General features: G+C 34.7%; 2 protein-coding genes across 3 annotated transcripts; both read right to left on the reverse strand.

The window, feature by feature from the left end:
- Positions 1-1,312: 1,312 nt before the first annotated feature.
- On the reverse strand, positions 1,313-15,724 carry LOC145316851 (uncharacterized). The gene is made up of 8 exons (XM_080157614.1): positions 15,535-15,724; positions 15,202-15,243; positions 12,862-14,932; positions 12,365-12,591; positions 9,489-10,283; positions 7,026-8,997; positions 3,713-5,094; positions 1,313-1,896 (listed from the first exon to the last, which is right to left on the reverse strand). The coding sequence occupies exons 1-8, from the start codon at positions 15,711-15,713 to the stop codon at positions 1,752-1,754; spliced, it is 6,813 nt and encodes a 2,270-aa protein (XP_080013740.1). The 5' UTR covers positions 15,714-15,724; the 3' UTR covers positions 1,313-1,751.
- On the reverse strand, positions 15,713-22,799 carry LOC145316852 (uncharacterized). Of its 2 annotated transcripts, none has more exons than XM_080157616.1 (11): positions 22,618-22,799; positions 22,288-22,392; positions 21,815-22,126; positions 21,395-21,601; positions 19,865-21,178; positions 19,254-19,727; positions 18,690-18,800; positions 18,230-18,315; positions 16,753-16,903; positions 16,290-16,431; positions 15,713-16,013 (listed from the first exon to the last, which is right to left on the reverse strand). In XM_080157616.1, exons 1-10 carry the CDS (start codon positions 22,702-22,704, stop codon positions 16,384-16,386), a joined length of 2,895 nt encoding a protein of 964 aa, XP_080013742.1. In that variant the 5' UTR covers positions 22,705-22,799; the 3' UTR covers positions 15,713-16,013; positions 16,290-16,383. The 2 variants fall into 2 exon arrangements, with proteins under 2 accessions (XP_080013742.1, XP_080013743.1); XM_080157617.1 differs by having other exon boundaries at positions 15,729-15,996.
- Between the last annotated feature and the right edge of the window lie 227 nt (positions 22,800-23,026).

Below are 23,026 nucleotides of genomic sequence, written 5' to 3' on the forward strand. Positions count from 1 at the left end.
GCGTCATTGTCGCCCTGCTGCTGAGAGGTCAGCTGCCGCGCAGGCTGCCGAGCTGTCTACTATGCTTCAAGATATCAATCGACACGAGGAGGAATATCGTGCCATCTAGATGTGTCACCACATGAGTTATTAACTAGTATCAAAAACATTTGATTATATTTCTAGTTTAATAAAGTTGTGAACCAGCCTTCCTAAAATAAATTGTTTATTTTTGTATCCAGAGTAGTTGAATGTGTGTCTGTAGATCTTAAATGTTTTAACCGTGTGCGATTTTTTAGATAAATACATTTTTTATTTCGATTGGGAAAGTTTTTTACCTAGGTAAATAAAATATATTAGTTTTGTCACTTTCAGCCATGTAATCGACTAAACCTTCAAGGTTATTGCAATCGGACTCGTGATCTTTATGATTACAAGGTTCTACGGAATTTCAATTGGTTTTACACCAAGCAAGGTGATAATGTTGGTTATCTAAGATCGTAATAATTCGACGTCCGCATATCGATTGATGTTTTTTCGTGTAATTATAAAAACCCATGAAAAACAAGATTCTTGAAGATTGGTAGTCTCATTTGAACACTCTGTTAAGAAGGTTGCGATACGATTCAGCCATATTTCCGAAGTTTAAATTTAGCAAATTTTGCGAATTCCTAGAATCAGAATGGAAAAGAAATCATAGAACATACGAATTCGTGCGGTATGTAAATCAGAATTACCTAAGATTCAAAATTAAGCACGTTTTCGTAAAAAATCGACAAACGAACGTTTTAATTGTACGAATAAGCGTTCAACTGTGAATTTTTATCGAAAATTTTCTATCGAAAATGTGCTTATTTAAGATTGACGAGCGAAAATTTGTTAAACGATTCGAATGAAAGCACGTAAGACAAAGAACTTATTCTGTTCCTATAAATTCTTTAAATTTACCATTCTCGAAACTTCTGGGTTACTTTAGATGGAACAGATTTACTCGTTCCGAGTCTTTCCGCGTTTTATTTCGATTGAGCTTCGGACAATATGGCAAAATTGAGTAGGTACACGTTCCAAACGGATTTTTCTGGAATTCAAGCTATGAAACAATAATGTGAGGTTTTCATTGAAGTATCTCAAACGAAAAAGAAAATCCAAAATAAGAAAATGAAGATTCAAGTTGAGTCTACAAAGTTGAAGTAGACATTTAAAATGTTTATTATAAAAAACCTCGTATCTCTTTGATTTCAGACCATCAAACGCCATATTATTTTCCGCAAAACAAAGGTTATTTAATTAACCCCGGCCATCCTACTGATAAACTAACCAAAAAAAACATATCTTAAATAAAACATACATTTTTATTAAAAATGTATCTAAAAAATAAACATTAATATCACATAGAATTACAGAATGAATTATCATGAAAATAGAATTAAATAAAATACGAAGAACAATTTAATGAATCGAAAACAAACTAAAATAAATCTAATATGGTTAAAACTAGAATTTTTTCCCCCCATCTACTTTTTTCATCAAAATTTATTTCATCGATTTATGGGTCCAAATAAAGTTAAGATATCCTTTTTTTCTGGGAAATAATTCGAAGGTACATTTCGCAATGATCAAAGTAAATTTATGACAACCAAAAATGATTACATTCATAGAATTTTACGATTAAACTCATAAAAAACACATCAATATATATATATATAAATGCCTGAACTTAAATTTTTAAGCGTAATTAACATTATAGCAATACAAAAATATCAAAAATGATTTTAAGTTTTGTTTCGAATGGCTCTTCTCATATTTCTGGATGGAAGGACAGTCTGTGCCAAATCTTTTTCCTCTTGTGAGTACTCTAGTTTCAACACCTGATCTAGGACTGTTCGAAAATTGGCTATCTTTTCATCCGGCACATCTCTGAAAATAATCATTTGTAACTAACTTTAAATTGCGTGTAAGTACTGTTTTTATATGTCTATAATTATAAACCTTGTTATTGCTCAGGACTAATAAGACTCATCTGGAAGATATTAAACCCATCGCCAAAATTTAGCTTAATATAAGCTTTCTAAATCTGCCAAAAAGGAAACATGCAGCTGACCTGTAGCCAATTAGCTACTTCTTTATTGAAAACTGTCTGCTACGCCCCTAAAGGCATCTATAGGGGGCACTAAAAGGTGGGAGAATAGTTATAAACCTTCTCTGGACCCAAAAGAAGCTTCACTGTAAAAGAGAACCATATGGGTTCAGCGTTTAGCGAGATGCTTTGCTACAGACAAAAAAGCTTACTACTTTATACAGCATGACCCTCGAAAAAGTATTTTTAAGCATCTGCAGCCTATATTTCTAAATAAAATATTAAAAGATTCATATGTACTTGTTCTCTATAATTTTATACATCAAAGGATATCAAAATATTTTTTTTACATCAATTAACAGCCGAGATTTTTAAAGCCAAAGTTTGGAAAAAGTGCTTGAGAAACTGGATATTGCTAAATATTTCTTAGTTTTTTATTAGTATATTACTTTTCATCAACCAGTTAAAAAACAAATAAGAAAGAAGAGCAAGTTTACAATTGATACATTTTTTATTGCATAAAAAAAGGTTAGTTTTACATATAAAAAATTACTTTTCAAAATTTCATTAAATGCATTTTTCTCATAACCATTTACCCTCAAATCTTATAATATCTCCTCTTTATTAATATGACCTTAAATAAACCCCTCCCCAATTAATGCTTACGTCCGGAAAGATTAGTGCTTAAATTCCCGCCCACTCATACAAATTACTTAAACACACTTAAAAATCATTTAAATTGTTAAATATCTAATAAAAGTTTGTAGCAGTAACTTTTTTGTTTTTTAACTTATTTTAATAAATTAAAAAGTGTTTGATTTCTGTTTATGTAAACTTTTAATTTGCTACTATTTTTTGTAGGATTTCTTTCTGTAAGGGTGTTTTTGCAATTTACACTAATCTAAAAATGCCTTTCAGAGCAAGTGAAAAAAGTGTTTTTTGCATGAAATAAAGGGGGGAGGCGGATGTGCCACTTTTTGAAACCAAAACTAAAAGTCAACAAAGGAACTCAACTAAAAAAAGAGTTACAGGTCTGAGATTTTGCATGGCAGTTGCTTTATAGAGGTACAGTATGGAACTGTGAAGAAACGGTGGCGCAACCGCCGAAAACCGCCGTTTCCCGCCGAATTTTTTTTTTCAATTTCTCGGCAGTTTTCGGCGGATGCGCCGCCGTTTCTTCACTGTTCCATATTGTAAGCCTATAAAGCAACTGCTATGCAAAATCTCAGACCTGTAACTCTTTTTTTAGTTGAGTTCCTTTGACTTTTAGTTTTGGTTTCAAAAAGTGGCACATCCGCCTCCCCCCTTTCTTGGAAACATCTTTATATAAGTTTTATAAAAAGTATTGAAATTATGAGGAAAACACGTCATTTCACTTTAAAAAAACATTTTTCTTGAAAAGTTACTTTTTCCTCAGCCACTTTTTCAAAACTTTGGCTCTAAAAATCTCAGCTGTTAATTGATGTAAAAAAAATATTTTTATATCTACTTATGTGGAAATCTACAGAGAACAAGGACATATACATTTTTTGATAATTCATTGAGAAATATGGGCTGCAGATGCTTAAAAAAACTTTTTCGAGGGTCATGCTGTATAATAGAATGGGCCTTCAATAAAATATTTAAAATCATAGTATGAGAACTTAGATTTCTTACCCTCGCTTAATATTGGTGTCAGTAGTGATATCAACTCCCCTGAGGTCCTCAAGAGCCGGGCTGGTTGCCACTCTGGTGGCCACATAGTCCAGGTTCCTATCATTTGCCTCCACGCTCTCCACTCGCACTGCATTGAAAACAATAAAATCATTCGGTTTCACTCGCTGTGACAGCAGTGAGCTGCTACTGTCAGTAAAATCATGTACAGTGAAAAGAAATTGTATGGCAGCAGCTTTTCCATCCCCAAGTCGGCAGCAGCCAATGCCATAGTCAGTCTTAATGAGTCGCAACACACGGCCGTATTCGCCTTGTAACAGACGAATTGACGTTAGCGGCTTCTTGTGATAGTCAGGGCGAACGGACAACCTGCTTTTAGAGCCTCTAATGTCTCTTTTGCTGAATTTTTCTGGCGGTACTTTGAGGTTGGATAAAGCATGGGCAGGAATTTCTAAAGATTCATCCATCAACCCAATAACCTGCTTGTAAAAAGCAAGAAACTGGGGGGCAATAAAGGTACACGGCGTCTGTAGCTGCAGTGGCGGTAAACTACGATTGTGATCGCCGATGATGCAACCGGTGACAGCATAAAAAATATCTGAAAGATTTGGCATTACAGGTACCACTGGAACAGCGTCAAAAGTCACCTTCATTTTCACGCTCAAGACCTGAGGCATGCCAAATCCTTTATTGTAGGCCGTAGTTTGATACACCTGACTGACGGTGGTTAACGGTGGCCGCGACCAGTCCAGACAGAAGACATCATGCCAGGTACACAGAGCCCGACGCCTAACACGGCTTAGAGGATCGTTGAATGAAATAACGGCAATGTGATCATTGATAATCTTTTCAACTTCGCCAGATATGTTTTTCATGGATGCTATCAGAGATCCATTTAGAGTGGCAAAATGTTTTGTTGCAATAGAAGAAGGGGCTTTAGAAACCTGAAGCATGTCTTTTGTCACATCAATAATTCGTATCTTGCCTTTGCTATTCGTTTTAGGCGTAACATTATCTGCATTTATGCAGCGGCTATTTTCAAAATCCTCCCCGGTTATGCTGCAAATAACCTGGAAGAGATGTCTAAACTTCAGGATGGCTAGATCCGGCAGCGGGACGGCGGCTCCTGTTTGAACCCGTACCTCATCGTTCCAAAGTTTGGTGATTGTGTACGGTATTTGAGTTCCCGGCAGGGTTAAAGTTGCATGAGCAGCAAACTTTGTGTGTGGGCGGCTGTAAGAGGCATAGCTACCGCTGCCGCTGGAAGCGTCATGTTGATGGACTGGCAGAAGGTTGGGAAGATCGCTGTCATTGAATTGTTGTTGTTGGAATTGATGGAGCTGGTGTTTCATAAAGAATCCATAAACAGGCACCTCCTCTCCATTCTAAAAAATAACAAAATTAAATAAACATTTACTTTTTGTCCTCTTGGCTCAGAGGAAGAAGCAAAGAAATATTGAATCATTTAATCTTTGCAATAGTATTTGCGATTAAGTTTGGAATTATCAACTGTAAATTATTACTTGTTTTTTGTTTGTCTAATGGCGATTATAAAAAATAAATGAAAGGATACGACAAAGTTTACATTATATCACTCCTGACAAAAACACATTCAACTTATAAGTATAAAACTATTTATAAAAATAAGAGTGCAAGGGAGATAGCCAGTGTTTTAATGATATGTTCTTTAGTTAGCACAATCTCCACAACTTATTTTAACTATCTATCTTAAATAGCAGCAGAAAAATTGTATCTCAATTCAATGGAATTAAACAGAATAACGGACCAAATATCTTAAATAGGTGCTCATTGGTTAGCGAAATATTCACCAACAAAAATAAAGTAACTATAATAGTCATTTCTCGCATCGTATTATAAACGGCTTTCCGCGGATATAGAATGTACAATTAAAAGATTAAAACTGGTTTTAATCTTTTGATTGTACATTTTTATATTCGTAGAAAGCTGTATATAATACGATGCTAGACATAGTTTTTTCGTATGGATGAGAACCGGTTCATATCCACCGGATTCGAATGAATACGAGAAATAAAATTATTTTTCCAAGTAAAAATAGGAAATTAAAGTATGTTATACCTAGAATAAATTCGCTAGTAAAACTTACGATAACTTGGTTTAAAACAAGTATTACACTTACAAGCAAATAAATTAATTTCCAAAATAGGTATATTCATAGAATAAATGCAACGTAAAATGCATGAAAATCTAACGTAATTTTTTAAGCAAAAAATATACTTAATAGAACAAGGATGACAACATCCATAAAAGCAAAGCTCTGAAACGGTAGGACAAACGGACATTAACACTTGTATAATGTCAGAACTGAATAATCAGAATGCGAATGTATAAGAGTCAAAGCAAAATTGTAAGTAAATTTGTTTAAAAACTGCTTGATACAGGATAATGATTATGGACATACTTACATTTTTAGGACTTGATTATAGAGTTGCTTCGCTCATAATATTGTATTTTGTTGTCCCAGGAATCAGTATACCAAAAATCAGACCAATCGGATAATTAGGTCACATACAAATTTGTTGTTAAAAATGTAAAAAAAAACCAACATGTTTAAAATGGAAGTACGGACATTCTGGTAATGATTATAGAGTTGCTACGCTTTCTAACGCGTACCTAACTATTACAGGAATCACCATGCAAAATTTGAAATCGATAGGACAATTCTAACATGCCTAAATTAACGAAAAAAGCTATTTAAAAAAGTAAAAAAAATCAACATGTTTAAAATGGACGTACGGACATTTTGGTAATGATTATAGAGCTGCTACGCTTTCTAAATCGTACTAACTATTAAAGGAATCATTATGCAAAATTTGAAATCGATAGGACAATTCTAACATGTCTAAATTAAAGAAAAAAGTTATCCGTGACGGACGGACGGACCCTAATTATAGAAAAGCTTCGCTTTTAAAAATAGCTATGGAAGATTTTTATTCGTAACAAACTAGTTAAGTTTGAGAAAGTACGGTACAGGAGAGAAGAGAGAAAACGTATGTGCGACAACCAAACGACACCAACCTCTAGTGAGTATAATGTAGATAAAATTCACTACTAAAAAAATATTATTTTATCCTCTTTTCAATACAAAGGGGCAGACTTTTGCTGACATTAACAGTGGAGGGAAGAACACAATTACTAAATTAAGCGACTACACTTTCTTACCCCAACATTAACTTTAAAACAAAGAAAGAAATTTTCATATAAGAATTTGGGGGATATTATTCACCCTAAAATCTCTAATCCGCCTCCTTGATAGAAGTCTTATAATGAACCTCACCTTTAACTTGACAAAGAATTCAACAACTCCGCTATCTGAAAAGAACTTTCTTCTGTGAATGTAGACAATATTGACCCCTGTGGCCGACACATTCTCTGGCAGCAGGTTAGCCTGACCGTCAACTAGCTGTCTTCTCTCAAATCGACCATAGGTAAACCTGTCGCTGCCGTTACAATTAATCTTCTTTAGTTTTGCTAGCAGTTTAGGTTCATCAATGGCCTTTGGCATTATCAACTTGTCAGTGTCTACATTGGGTAGGTTCAGCTTGGTATAATGGAATCTTACAAGCGCCGTATCTAACAATATCCGAAGATATGGGCTGAGGTACATTTTAGGCGACAACGAATTTACCGTAGCAAAATCTTCTCTTACACTGGTGGCTCTTGGAATAAAATTGTTTGCAGCAGTAGTTAAATTAGAACCATCACTTTCATTGTCTACAGGTTTCACATACACATAAACGGCTTGCAGGATTGGAGTATTGCCGGCGCCGACTGAATCAAGCAGCTGTTGGAACTCGTGCAAAGACTTCTCATTGCTGTCATAGATTGAACGAGCAACAAGGTCAACATTGTAGCCAAGCAGTTGACGTGAAAACATACCTCCATCCTCGACAATTCTTGTTCCACTGCTTGAAAATGCTGAATCAATATGGAAGACAGCAAATATTTGTTGACAACTACCATACAACAAAGAATTATCTTGTTTGAATATTTTGATTAGGCCCAATGTATTGTCCAAAGCATGTGACACAACAGCAGCCCAACCGGACGGGAGATAGTTTAATGCAACAGGCACACCAAGAAACAACTCAGAGTTGAGACTGTATTGTAGGCCCCACACATCTTTCGCCCAGTCCCAACGTAGATCAAGAGTCTTCTCAAAAATTTCCTTTTCCAACATAGTATTATGTTTTGCCGTAAACTCCTCGAGAATTCTAAAAGTTTGTGGCTCTGTAGGTAAACGTTTCCACACAACAACAGCTTGATAACGCAGGGTAGAATTGGGAGAGCACGTTAAAGGACGTGCAGCTATAAAGACAGGAGAACCAATAGGTAGATACTCTTGCATTAGACCAGTCTGCACTTCTTTATAGGGAATATAGCAGTTTATATTCAAGGAAGTGGGAGACCAAACCTCTTCCAGATGAAAAAGAGCTACAGTTTCTTTTCCTTCCAGACGAATGAGGCCAAGTTCTGGAGTAATATACTCCTGAATTCTGCCTGCTTCAGCAGTTTCCATAACATTGCCAAGGGGCGTAAATTTTACCTCTTTCGGCAATTCACCAGTTAGGAAATACTTGATTTCTTCAAGAATATATTGTAGAGTGTCAGTTAATTCCAGATTCCTGAAAGGTGGCGTTTCTCCGCCAGTGTTGTGGAGCTGCCACACACAAACAGCCTGGTGGCTATATTCGCCAGTTCCAGCAATGGTCTGCATATAATATTTAACCTCTAAGTCGGGTGGGAACTGATCCTTAGTCCCATCTGTGGCATAATATTCTAAGAAGGGAAAAAATGTTTTTGTTTCTTTATTCCAGCACCAAAGCTGGCTAATGTGGAATACAACAACTCTGGTATTGTCATTATCAAGATTAGTCGTGATAACACCAATCTTTGGATTCATATAACTTCTAATAACACCGGTTTGCATAATGCTACATGAAGATTCAGGCACCACCTCATTGTAAGCATCGTTGGAATCGTTGTTAATATTTGGATTGTCTGAATTCTGATTTTCTGGCTGATTTGGACTGATATTGCGCACAGATATTTGCTGATGGTTGTCAGTTGTACTTTCATCCGCAGCAGGCTGTTCTTGGTCCAGCAAAGGACGGCCAAAGACAGGCTCAATGACTTGTGGAGCAGTTTCATCATTGTCATCAAACTGAATTCTGTAGGCAGTATAATCGTTGCACACAGGTACACTTGAGTTGGATTGGACCGCTGGTACCAAAACTTCCCTCCGGACCCTAAACAAAGATCAAAATTAAATACAAAACTGGCAATGCAGGTTAGAAATGTAACAAAAAATAAGTAGGTATCTAACTAAAAACTTTTCCAATAAGAGATTTTAGCCAACTTTTTATTTTGTTTTTGTTTGTTTATGCCCCTTTAGTTATGATCTCAACTATTTTATCTACAGAGGGTATAGAAAGTTAATAAATGTTTATTCTTTAGTTAATATCATAAGATTAAAAGGTTGATGGTATACATAATACTTTACTTAACTTGAGACAGAAAATTGAGCAAAAAATTTGGATGGCCAAACTGACAAAGCGAATTAAAGAGCAGATGTTCAGTGGTCGTAAATAAGATAAAGAGAAATAAGCATAAAATTATAAATAATAAAAATAAGGGGAAGGGTACAAAAAAATCAACAACTGAGAAAATCACATTTCCCTTAGCGTTACGGACAGAAAAGTAAATTATTAAGCAGCTTTGCTACTAGAAAAAAATCTACCTTTTCATGATGAGCTCTGCCAGCAGGAGATAATGATCTGACAATACATCTGCATCTTTTTTCACCCTCACATCTCGCAAAAATGATTTATGAGCTGATGAAATGCAAATATGATCCACTTGTGCACTTTCTTCGCCCAGTTGATCAGAAGATTTCAATGTTCCTTTGTGTGTGTGTCTGTACATAGTTCCCCCAATAGTTAAATCATGCTCAACACAGAATTTGATTAGTTTAGCCCCATTATCATTAATAGTTCCTAGTCCATGTTTACCCATAACATGTTCTAGGTCAGTGTTATCTCCTCCTACAACTGCATCAAGATCACCCAGAAACAGTGTTATATTATTCTCCTTATGGCCTTGGAGAAAAATAACCTTTACTTCTTGAAAGAAAATATCTTTTTCAATTTGAGTTACAGAATTGTTTGGGGCATAAGCTAGAATAATTCTCAATTCTGTATCTTTCTCAGCAGTTTTAAAGAAAGCCTCGAGCATTCTAGGGCCAAGTGGCTTCCAGGCCAACAGGTGTTGTTCAGCAAATGCTGAAAGGAGTAAAGCTACTCCCTGTTTGTGCTCTAAGCCTAAATTATTATGTCCCGAGTAGAGAATCTTGACACCAGAACTATGCTTGCTCTCTCCACTGCCCAGCCACTGAGACTCTGTCACGCCCAGGATGTCAATGTTGTTCTTGATGAACTCCTTTGTTATAAGCTCTGCCCTGCCCTGCTCGTACATGGTCTTAACGTTCCACAAACATATTCTAGCGTGCTTCTTGTAGTTCAACAAAGGACCAGGCCTGAAAATAAAACACCTTTAATGTATAAAAAAAACCTTGCAATTTATATAAAGGGGGGGGGGGGGGAAATGTGGTGACTCGTCACACGACATACCAGCAATTTTATTTTGGTTGCTACTCCCTTAGTTTTAGAGATAATTGGATGACATCTTTTGGGCTGGGTCACTAAGGGGGGGGGGAAGTTCTGACACATTTGCGTAAACGGTGATTATTGGCTTTATCTTTGGACTGAGAGGATAGGTTATTAGGGATAAAATCATTCTTATATGATGAATTTCCCCCAGATTTAAGATTTTTTTGATAGGCCTCCAGGTTCCGGAGCTCCAGGCCTCCAGGTGGTCTCTGTACAGGTAAAAATTAAAAATATTTTTTTTTTTGAAGAGTTAGAGGTTAACTTATAAAACAAAATATGCTTCTTTTTGATTGTTATTCACATATTTGAAGAAAAAACATACATATTTTGTCTTATAAGCTGACTTCTAACTCTTAAAAAAAAAATTTTTTTTCCATTTTTACCTGTACAGAGAAATGAAATCTTTTTGTTTGTGTCACTAATTACCCCAAGTTTTGGTATCTTTAAAAAAAAAACAGCGGCGGGACCGCCGCTCCCGCCGCCCGCCGCCGTTTTCCGCCGCCACCAAAAAAAAATTTTTATTGCATTTCTCGCCGAATTAGGAAATTTGGAATCATTTGAGACCATGTTATTTTTTTCAAAAATCTTTCCCCTTACAAGCAACCCTGCGGGGGGACTTAGTCATTTTTTTCAAATTCTCGTTTATGAAGGTATATCTTAAATACAGTATGCTATTCCTTTAGTTTTAGAGATAATTGGATGAAATCTTTTTGATTGTGTCACTAATTACCCCAAGTTTTGGTATCTTTCAAAAAAAACGGCAGCAACACCGCCGCTCCCGCCGTCCGCCGCCGTTTTCCGCCGCCACGAAAATTTTTTTTTATTGCATTTCTCGCCGAATTAGGCAATTTTGAATCATATGAGACCATGTTATTTTTTCAAATTTTTTTGGGGCGGTGGCGGAAAACTGCGGCGGCGGATGGCGGGAGCAAGGTTGCTTGTAAGGGGAAATTTTTGAAAAAAATAACTTGGTCTCATATTATTCCAAATTGCCTAATTCGGCGAGAAATGCAATAAAAAAATTTTTTTTGGTGGCGGCGGAAAACGGCGGCGGACGGCGGGAGCGGCGGTCCCGCCGCCATTTTTTATTCAAATATTTTCAAATATTTTTTTACTGACCTACCTAATAAGATTTTGTTTCAATATCTTTAAAAGCACAGGAGTAGCACTGAATTTAAGATATACCTTGATAAACGAGAATTTGAAAAAAAGTCCCCCCGCAGGGTTGCTTGTAAGGGAAAAAATTTTTGAAAAAAATAACATGGTCTCAAATGATTCCAAATTGCCTAATTCGGCGAGAAATGCAATACAAATTTTTTTTTTGGTGGCGGCGGAAAACGGCGGCGGGAGCGGCGGTCCCGCCGCCGTTTTTTTTTAAAGATACCAAGTCCCCCCGCAGGGTTGCTTGTAAGGGGAAAATTTTTTGAAAAAAATAACATGGTCTCAAATGATTCCAAATTGCCTAATTCGGCGAGAAATGCAATAAAAATTTTTTTTTGGTGGCGGCGGAAAACGGCGGCGGGCGGCGGAAGCGGCAGTCTCGCCGCCGTTTTTTTTTAAAGATACCAATAGTTTGGGTAATTAGTGACCCAGCCCAAAAGATTTCATCCAATTATCTCTAAAACTAAGGGAGTAGCACCCAAAATAATATTGCTGGTATGTCGTGTGACGAGTCACCACATTTCCCCCCCCCCCCCCCTTTTAAATAGAAAATTAAATTTGATTTTGTGAATAAAAAAAAACCTGTTTTTCCTAGATATTTTATACTTATAAGGTCATGCTTAATGCTTTATAATCCCTGCTGTAAAACAAAAAATATAAACACCAACTTATAAGAATTTCAAAAAAGGGCTCGATATTGGGAAAACAATTCTGACCTATTACTGAAAAAAGGACTCGATATTGGGAAAACAATTCTGACCTATTACTGAAAAACAAATGAATTAACCTGGTTAGCGGTTTTTCCCTGTGTTTAGATGGTGGATGCCTGTCCATCCTACGGCGGTCATCTCTTCTGCTTCCTTTGCCGCGATGACGATCATCCTTGTTATTTTTGCGACCAACATTAATACGTTCATCCTCCTTCTCGAGCTTGGCAAGCTCATTTAATCTTTTTTGAAGCTCTTGATTCAACTTTTCCTTCTTTTTCTCTCTCAACAGTCTCTCCTTCTCACTCTAAAATGAGATAAAATAAAAAAATGGCAATTTAGGTCGGCATCAGTTTAAAGAAAATGAGCTTTCTGAAAATTCAATCCAAAAAGTCAATATATTAAACAGAAAAAGTGTAGTGAAAGTCACTTTACCAAAATTACATTTTAATAAGTCAACTTCTTGGCAGCAAAAAAAGGCAGATATTTAAAAGCAAATAATGTTAGATTAATAGGAATAGGAATGCTGTATCAAAAATTAATGATTAATTTTAATATGATAAAAATAATATCTTACCTGCAATTCTTTTATCTCCTTGTTAAGAGCCTCCAGCTCCTTGTCTGCTGCTGTTTTGATGTTTCTTCGTTCACGAGATCTGTCCCTTCTTCGGTCATTTGATTTATCTCCTTTATTGTGAGATCTGTTATTTCTGTCACGTGACACAGGCCTTTGCTCTCGTTCATAAGGTTTTCTGATACCTCCGGCAGCTGACAGCTTAGCATTCTTCTCCTGTTTAGAACGTCGGACTTCTTTGTGATAATCTGGATCTCTTAGAGGACTTCTGCTGCGCTCTTTGGGCTGTTCCTTGTTTCTCATTTTGCTTGAGTCTGATTGAGGGCTGGTGATACCAGCTTTTGATTCATTCTTGACGTTATCAATTCGTAATATTATGTTATCCTTTGCCAATCCCTCCTTGCTAGCACTTGCAATTGGCTTTAGATCAATTTCTTTTTCATTGGGTATAACAATAATGTCATCATGATCATGCATATCTGCTGGTTCCTGTTTAACAGAATTTGATTGAAACACCTTATGATGTTTCTCAACTTGTCTGTTGTCATTTTCTGATTGACTTCGACTTCGTTTAACAGAATATCTTGCAGGATGCGAGTTTTGTTGGGAATTACTTATCATGTCTCTTTCAGTTCTAGATAGACTACGGCTATGGTGTGAGAAATTTTCTCTGTTATTATCATTAGAATATCTTCGATTTCCAAAATTATCTTGGCTACACGATCTAGAATAGCTTCTATCGCGGAAGCTGTCATAGACAGAGCGACTTCTGCTTCTACGCGTCAAAGAGTTGCTACGACTGTCAAGATAGTTGACATAGCTTCTATTAAGTCTAGGAGACATATCATTGTAATCAGAATGGCTTCTACTACGCCTTAAAGAATGATCACGGCTGTCAAATGGAGATCTTTCTCCAGAGTATCTTCTCTCATTGTAATCATAACTACCACTTCTAGATCTGGATCTTGTATAGCCATAGTTAGGATTATCATAACTACCCCATCGCTGAGGTGATCTAGGCGACATATCCTCTCTTTCTTGATCATAATGGAATGAATCATTATAACCATCATTTACTCTATGATCTTCGTTATATTCAAAGCTTATATCATTTTGGTTTTTATAATTATCAGTGTCTCTTCTTTGTAAAGCTTCAAAATCAAAGGTTCCCTGGTCTCTATCAAATCTACTTACAGAACGACTGCGCGAATATCTTTCTCGCCCATCAAATATATCTGAATGTCTACTGTTATCTCGTCTGTAATCATGTCTACTGTCATGATGACCATGTCTCCTTCTTCTATCATCTCTCACAAATTCATCATATCTACTTGTGTGATGTCTGTCAGCAGAAGGCCTGCGTAGGCGGCGTTCAAATGATCCATAACGACGTTCATCACTTGGATGGCGGTCACGATAACCTTGCTGCAAATCTTCCTGGCTACTACTGGCCAAATGATCAAATGAACGCCTTAGCATATGGAATGGACTATCACGTGAACTCTGTGTTTGTGCCTCTATGTCGTGCGATCTTCGTGAATGTGAACGTCTTCCCTCATGATTATACAGTGGCGATCTTGATCTTCTACCTTGATGTGGGGATTTGGATCTAGATCTTGATGTGAAAGATCTTCGTTTAGTTGTTGAAATGCTGAAGTTTCTGAAAGTTTGCCTTTCGTCTATGGAATCATTTTTCATGACAAGATCATACAACCTGTTTGCATACAAATCATAGGTATCAATTGCCACCTGGTTAGGTTCTATGGCATCTATCAGTGTTTCTGGCACTTGTCTATAATGTTTGGGATAACAGACACGTTTGGCTAGGTAAGGCACTGGAGCAACAGCATCAAGCAGAACAGCATCTACTACAATATCAATACCGACAATATCATGGGGTTGTATGATATCATGAGTAAGATCTGTTATCAGAAACATACAAAACAATGGCTTAGGTAGGACAGGGTTGTCGTGGTGGACAACTGCAATGCCGCAGTCCCAATCTATCTGGCAGCCAACTACCTGCACGGGTTGGCCATACAGCCGGCTCATCAAAGAATCGCCATTAGATGATCTATTAAAAAGAGGAAAAGCTTGACTCTATAAAATATAATTTAGTAACCTTTGCCTTGAATAATTTAAGGAACAACCGGGTTAAAAAATTTAAGAAAAAGGGTTCATATGGAAAAACAAATCAAGAGTAGTAGTAGTAGTTATAAAATGGAAGAAAAAGTAAATAAATGCGCATATAAATGAGAAAAAAAAACATATATAAATATTAAACTTGAAATAAAATAGTTAAAAATAAAGCTAAAGAATTTATTATTTAGAAATAAATAATACCTTTCTCTGAGACGATCTCTCAAATCACCTATGTCACTTTCTCTAAATAAAAAGTTTTCTATGTTTTAAGATTTTTACTCAAAACCATAATAATTTTTAGACTAGGTAAATACTTTTAATGTAACAATCTTCTTAATTTTAACGTTTAAAGACTTGTTTTTATAATATTACGGGCTCTTTATCACATTTGAAAATAATTTGGGATTCAAAATAATGAAAATATGATCTTAAATAAAAACATCTTATGTAAAGATCAACCCATTGATACTATTGGTCGTTTCAGAGATCTTAATAACATACAAACTTACTAGTTGTTGAAAGGTTCATTTTTACCTCTCGTCAATTTTACTACGCAGATCTATATTTCCAGTTCTATGAGATATAAACTTTCTGGCGTCCTCAGATATATTTGCCGGCTCGCTGTGACCCGCCCCTCGCCCTCTGCCCCTGCCGCCTCTTACAGCACCGGTTCCCCGCCGAAATCCGCGGTTTCCCCGCCCCCTCCCAGACATTTTAGCTTCTGAAATTTTACATAAGTACATAAAGTATATCTTAATTTTTTTTTAATCAATATGTACAAATATTATTATCTTTATTATCAAGGAAGGTACATATAAATATATCATGACTTTTACACTTAAAATCATATTAATATACTACAAAATATACAAACAAAAATCGAAGAAATAGTTAAATTAAGAATTCAAATTTCAAGTGATCATAATAATACATAAGTATTTTGCAGATTACATACGAAATAACAATCAAGTTGTACTTAGGTTTAGGACATTAAAACTTCAGGGGTGTATATTCTGCAAAATGGAAGGGGGGGGGGGGAAGGAAATTTTTAAAAAAATATGTTGTTGGGGGAAAAAATAAAAAAAATTTTAGAGAAATGAAAACATTTTTTTCCAATTTTCTCCTCTTCTTGGTGAAAAACTAAAATAATGTTTGGGAGGGGGGATAATATAAATAAAATAAAGAGTTCTGATTTTTTTTCATTTTTCTCCCTTCCTTGCTTGAAAAAAAAAATCAGGAGAGGAAAAAAATTTTCAGCAGGGGAAAAAAATCTTGTGCAGAATATATACCCCTGTAAAACTTTGAGAATGAAACATTCTTTTCTTAAAATACGCTTATTGCCAAATTTAACTTCCAGATATGAATATTATCATGTCCAGTTCTTTAACTGTTGAAAGGATCGTATTTCTCCAGAAGCAGTTTGTTCAAATACTGAAAAAATTAAATTATTTAAGTAAATTATCCTATTATATTTAGGAATAAGTTTTTTTAGTTTGATTATCCGTTAAGATCTCGCTAACCACTAAACCGATTAATTTCTACCATTTAGAGAATTTCATATAATTCATAGGAAGGTTTTAGACTATACTGATCATTTTTTATTAGGTCTACGGATAGTTAAAGGATTTTTTCTGTCCCTTCCCTTAACTTTGGACGAGTTTAACCATATTGCAAGTAACAAAAATATATAAGTTCTAAAACATATTATATCTAAGTTGCTATTTGTTTTATAAAATGAAAATGATTTATTACCTTTGGTAAAGTGTTGTATTTAGCTCTAAATTTTCTAGCCCTAAACTTGATATTTTGTAAGAAATGAGCAATTTTCTTTGAATTATTTTCTGTCAAACAATTTTCCGTGTCCAATGGTCTGTAGCCTGGAGGTAAGAGCTCATACAGATACCTAATATATTAACAATATTATTAGTTTTAATAAGGGGGGGGGGGGGGAGTTCTGACACTTATGCGTAAACAGTGATTATAGGCTTTGTCTTTGGACTGAGAGGATAGGTTAATAGGGATAAAATCATTCTTATATGATGAATTTCCCCCAGATTTAAGATTTTTTGGATAGGCCTCCAGGTTCCAGAGCTCCAGGTGGTCTTTGTACAGGTAAAAATTAAAAATAAGACTTTTTTTTTAAGAGTTAGAAGTTAGGTAACTTATAAAACAAAATATACTTCTTTTTGATTGTTATTCACATATTTGAAGAAAAACATACATATTTTGTCTCATAAGCTGACATCTAACTCATCAAAAAAAATTTTTTTCATTTTTACCTGTAGAGAGACAACCTGAAGGCCTATCCAAAAAATCTTAAATCTGGGGGAATTTCATCATATAAGGATGATTTTATCCCTAATAAACTATCCTCTCAGTCCAAAGACAAAGCCTATAATCACTGTTTACGCAAAAGTGTCAGAACTCACCCCCCCCCCCCCTTATTCAAAAGTTAAAGTAAGAATTTCGATAACCACTAAAACAATAGTGTGATCTTTTACAATAAAGCTAGTACCTCAACTCAAAAAAATCTCTCCCCCCCCCCCCCCCCCTTCATACTTCAAGGCATAAAACAATAAAAAGTGATCATATATCATATTAATAATAAATATGTTTAAGAGTTTGTTTGTATCATAAGATATCAGGGGTGTATATTTTTAAAATTGACACGGCTCTGGGGTGGGAGGTGGGGGGTGTAAAAAATAAAAAATAAGTGGTTGGAGGGGGAAAAAATGTAAAAATTATTAAAAAATAAAATATAGAGTTCTTTAAATATTTTTCCATCTCCCCCCCTACTTGGTGAGAAAAAACTAGGGGGGGGGGGGGGGGGAAATAAAAAATTTTGTAGCCTGGGAAAAAAAATAAATCTTGTGCAGAATATACAACCCTGTAAGATATATTGTCAGATTTCTATATTCTAAAACCTAAAGTACACACAGGGGGTGTATATTCTGCACAAGATTATATTTTTTTCCCAGCTAAAAAATATTTTATTTTTCTTCCCCCCCACTAGTTTTTTTCCCTCAGAAGCGGTAAAAAATAGAAAAATATTTTTAGTAGATACTCTTTATTTTATCCACTTTTGTTACCCCTCCCATAAATTTTTCTTTTTTTCCCCAAAGAGGAGAAAAATTGTTTTCAATAGGTACTCTTAATTATTTCATTTTGTTCCCCACCCACAATTTTTCTACCCCCCCCCCCCCCCATTTACAATAGAATAAATGATTACCTTGACAATATGGTTTCAGAAAATTTATTATCTTCACAAAGAATTTGTAGATCAATTGCAAGGCCCGTGCTAATATCTGGACAGTCCTGAAATAAAATATATAGACTATAAATATATTAGAGTAATAAAATACTAAATAAACAGGGATAATTATATCCATGAGTAACAGAATAATAATATCTTATTGAAAATAACAATTAATTGTTTACAAAGATCTAATACATATATATTGGGTACAATGATATAATATAAGAACGATTACAAAAGTAAAGGAATTATGAGTAAGGTATTGTAAATAAACCAATAAATATGATATTTTCGATATGATGATACTCTATTTATTCTTGAATTAAGGAGACACAATTATTTAGAGGGTCCCATAAAACATTTTTGAAACATCCTATCAAGCCAAAAATCATCATAGCTTTCTTTTAAAATAGAAACAAATATTAAAACTTACCTTTTGAAGTTGTTTTGGTACAACACAATTAAGAATATTATCAGGAGTTATTTCAAAGTATTTTACAAAATCTCCTTCTTTAGGGGCGGATCTGTCTTTGCGATGGACAATCTAAAATACAATCTTGTGAGTTGTGACAACATCCATAAGTAGCGAAGCACAAAAATCATATATGACCATGGGTAAACAGACTAATAGTTATACAGCAGGTTTTCAAAGGCAATAAAAAGAGAAGGAGAAAAAGAAATCAAGAAGAATAGCTATATATTGTATAAAAATTATGGAAAATCTCAAAACTTCTCTAAAATATATATACATAAAACATATATAAATGTATGTCTTTGTAGCATAAACGAAGTTCCAAATAAGTTGTAAATTGGACGCTCTTTGGTATCTTTCCGGAAAAAAACAGTAGTCTGCCTTCAATAGCAGCCGAGAAAATCACATTTTCCTTAACGCGCTATAGACTAACAGTCGGACAGACAAAGTGGATTATAAAATAGTTTCACAAACCGGCCAGAAAGTTAATTTGTTAATATTAAAGATGTTTTTTAATATTCTTACCAAAATATAGTCAATAAGGTCAACTTGTTTTGGGACAGAAATTCCTGAACTGTCTTGCTTCTTGAGGGTAGATTCATTTTCTGATGTTCCTAGACTTGTAACTTCAAGAGATGATCGTTTAGAAATATTTAGCTCAGATTCATCTACAACTTCATTCGAGGTTTCATGTTCACTAGAAGTTATAATCGGCGACAAAGCAGTCGCAATAAAATCAATACTCGTGCTAGAATCTAAACTATTTGAGTACGCTGCTGCGTTTAATATAGCTTCTTCAAATGCTTCGGCGGCTAGAGAATCTGTGTTGGGTAGATCATTATTTTCATTTAATGTTTCCCGCGACTGAATTGTATTCATAACATTATGAACAGAAATAGCAACGGCTGCAGAATCGGTATATGGTAATGTCTCAAATACAACAATGTTTTCGTATTGTGGATTATTAGTCGAATGGTTGTGGGCTTCTTCATTTGCAGCCTAAAATTAAATATAGAATAAAATCTTAGTACTTGTTTTAAAAATATATATTTGAACATTAGAAATGAATAAAAGATAAGAATTTAGATGCATTCAGTATAATCATACTTATTCATGAGTAAAACTAGAAATATCACCTCTAATTTTTCATATTCAGGGTCCATATTTTCAACTTCAGCTTTAACATGTTGAATAGAGATACTGCTATTTTCATCAAGGACAGATTCTAAATCATGGTCCTCATTAGATTCTTTCATTTCAGTGTTTTCAGTTTTGGGCTCAATTCTCACGTTAGCCTTATCTATCTCGCTCATAAATTTATGCTTAATTGATTCTTCGGGCAAAGTATTTATGTTATTGCTTGATGATAATATTTTGTGTCCTTCCTGTAAATTTTCTTTTGGCAAGGTTTTATTTTTCTTAATATCAGGGGATTCTTCGTTGCTTTCTTTCCTCTTTCTTCTTTTTCTAACAATGCTTTCAACATTAATATCTTTGCTTTCTGATAAACTTTTAATTTTTAAGGGTTTCAGATTTACTTTTAAATGTAAAGATTTAATAAATGCATGGACTTCACTGTTTGAGGTCAATTTGACTTGATCTTCTTCACTATTGACTGATATAGGTAATTGGTAATCGGTAGTGCTGCGCCCCAGATGTAAATAAAAGCTGGGTGGAAGCTCTTTAAATAAAACATCTCCATGTTTAGCAACTTGATGTTGACACAAACTGTTAATACTTAAAAATTGTCGAGGACAGCCTTCGAATTGACAATTGACCTCTGTCTCAAATGCCAGCTGTTCTGGCTTACAGTCTTGTCCATGGTCGGACTCAAGATGATACTCAAGCTGTTTGAGATTGTAATAGTATGCGGGTCCACGATCCTTGCAACAGTCAGCACAACTGTACATTGGCAGCCAATTCTCTTGATGGTGGCTTGTTGATAAGTGATTTTCCAAGCCAATTCTAGAACCACACACACGCGAACAACCTGGTACTGGACATGAAAACACTTCAGATTCATGATCTTTGATAATATGACTGATTAAGTTTCCAGTTGAGCGAACAGTCATTCCACAAATATCACAATATTTTGTTAGATGTTTTACTTTATGTTCTTGAGCTTCTTTTAATGAATATACTGGGGACTGGCATATTAAACAAGACCAAGGTTTCGGGTGGCAGGTAACTAGATGTTCAAGTAACAACTTTTCGGTCCCAATATTATTATTTTGCTCCTTACTAGGACATAGTGGACAGATATATCTATTGAGCTGAAAATTGTGTGTTGAAGAAAAATGATCACTTAGCTCTTGTTCGCTATTTAGGACAGTTTGACACCTGACACAGTTATAACCAGAGTGTGACAAGTAATGGCTGCTAAGATCAAATAAAGATTCAAGTTTCTTTTCACAGTTTTTATACTTACAGGAAAACTCAATAGTTGTAATCTGAAAAAAACATAATTAAGAATAGCTGAATAAATTAAAAATAAGCTTTTTATTCATCTTCTATCATTGCAATCTTTAATAAAACCTTATTCTCCTTTTCTTCCCATTAACCACTAAAATTTTCAGAAACGTCGCAGGTTAAGAATTCAAGACAGATTGACCGATAGTTACTGATATTTTAAAGAAGCTTTGCAATTAAAAAACAAACAAATCTACCTTAGCCAGAGGTTCCATTTTAGAATCTTTTTCTTCTATCTCTTCCTCATCATGGGCTGTCTGTGTGTGGTCCTCCACCTGGTCCGCAGTGCTAAATTGTTGTGTGCACAAGAGACAACTCAATAGGCTGGCGAATGATCCGTGAGCTGTCAACCCGTGCTCCAGATAATTTATCTTCATGATAAATGCATATGAACAGCCTTCCTCCTATATTTAAGTTAAGTCAAGTTAAATTTTGAAATGGTATTCACAACGATAGATGATATAATCTATTGAAAGTAAAAAATATTATCATAACTATTATCAAAAACTCATATTTAAACTTTATTTTTATCTTTATGTTTTTTTTAATACAAAATCATAAAATAAAAAGTGATTTTAGTAAATTTAATTTTTTCAATAAAATATTCAGAAACATACCTGGCAGATAAAAGGATATTCTGAATGTGAAAACAAGTGATTTCTGAATAAAAGACTATCGCGGTAAGAATTTAAACAGCCCTCGAAATCACATTTGTACACAGGCTCTACATTTTGCTCTTCTTCTTTTCCCATGCAGTCTATGGAATGATTTCTAACAAATCTTTCTGCATGAAATATTTTCCCGCATTTCTGACAAGGCCATTCAGTTTGTTCTGGTGGTTTCTCTACACAGTCAACTTTGTGTATTATCAGGAGAAGCTTGGATTCAAATTGTTGACTGCAGTACAGACATTCAAGGGATATTTCAGTCTGAAATCATCATACAAAGTCAAGATTAAAATGTAGGAACGCTTCAAATGTAAAAAAAATACTCTCTCCACTAAATCCTTTCATACTTTGTACTTATACTTTATTTAATTTGTCAGTTTCCCTCTCTCATCCTTGTAACAATTATGAATCAGTCCAATTACCTTGACATCTGATGGGAATTCTAGGTGTTTGTGATAAACGTGATCGTCATGTTTAGCTCTGGTTAAAAATTGTTGGTCGCAATGGTTGCACTGAACTGTCGATATCTAAACGAAGATAATATGTTAATTAATGAATACTTAATTAATCAGATAATAAACTACGGCAAAATATCTTTTACTAAAGATTTAATTTGGAAAAGTAATAGGAAGTCAGTTTTGCTTTACATAATTTGTCAGTCCAATAATCCAAAACACTATTCCAAAAATTCAAACTGCTTAGAGTAAAATAAAAAAGCAAAGATTTAATAAGCTTAAAAACTAATAATAAACCTGGTCGCCAACATGTGATTCTCTGTGCAGTTTCCAGTATAGTTCTTGTGTAAAGGCCCTGGGACATAACTCACAAACAAACGACATTTTGGTAAATATCAATAAACTTAATATGATAATAATACCATTTCAGGAGGAAATACGTACTTGAAACATTCTTTTCTGAAATAGGAAATATATACGTTATCTCGAATTAAAATGATTACTTGTATTTTATATGGTTAATGAAATTAGGTGTATAACTGCATGCACGTGCCAATTTTTAGAAAACTTCATAGAATTATTTAAAAGCTTTGGGAATCTATAACTAAAAATCAGTTATTTCTGTAGTTATGTGAATATCGTAAAATCCTTTTCATAATTCATTTGAGCATGTCAATTTGTCAAACTATATGGATTTCAAAATGCG

This window comes from Acartia tonsa, chromosome 4 (assembly GCF_053477335.1).
Source record: "Acartia tonsa isolate MP-2025a chromosome 4, ASM5347733v1, whole genome shotgun sequence".
In the NCBI taxonomy this organism is placed as follows: Eukaryota; Metazoa; Arthropoda; class Copepoda; order Calanoida; family Acartiidae; genus Acartia; species Acartia tonsa.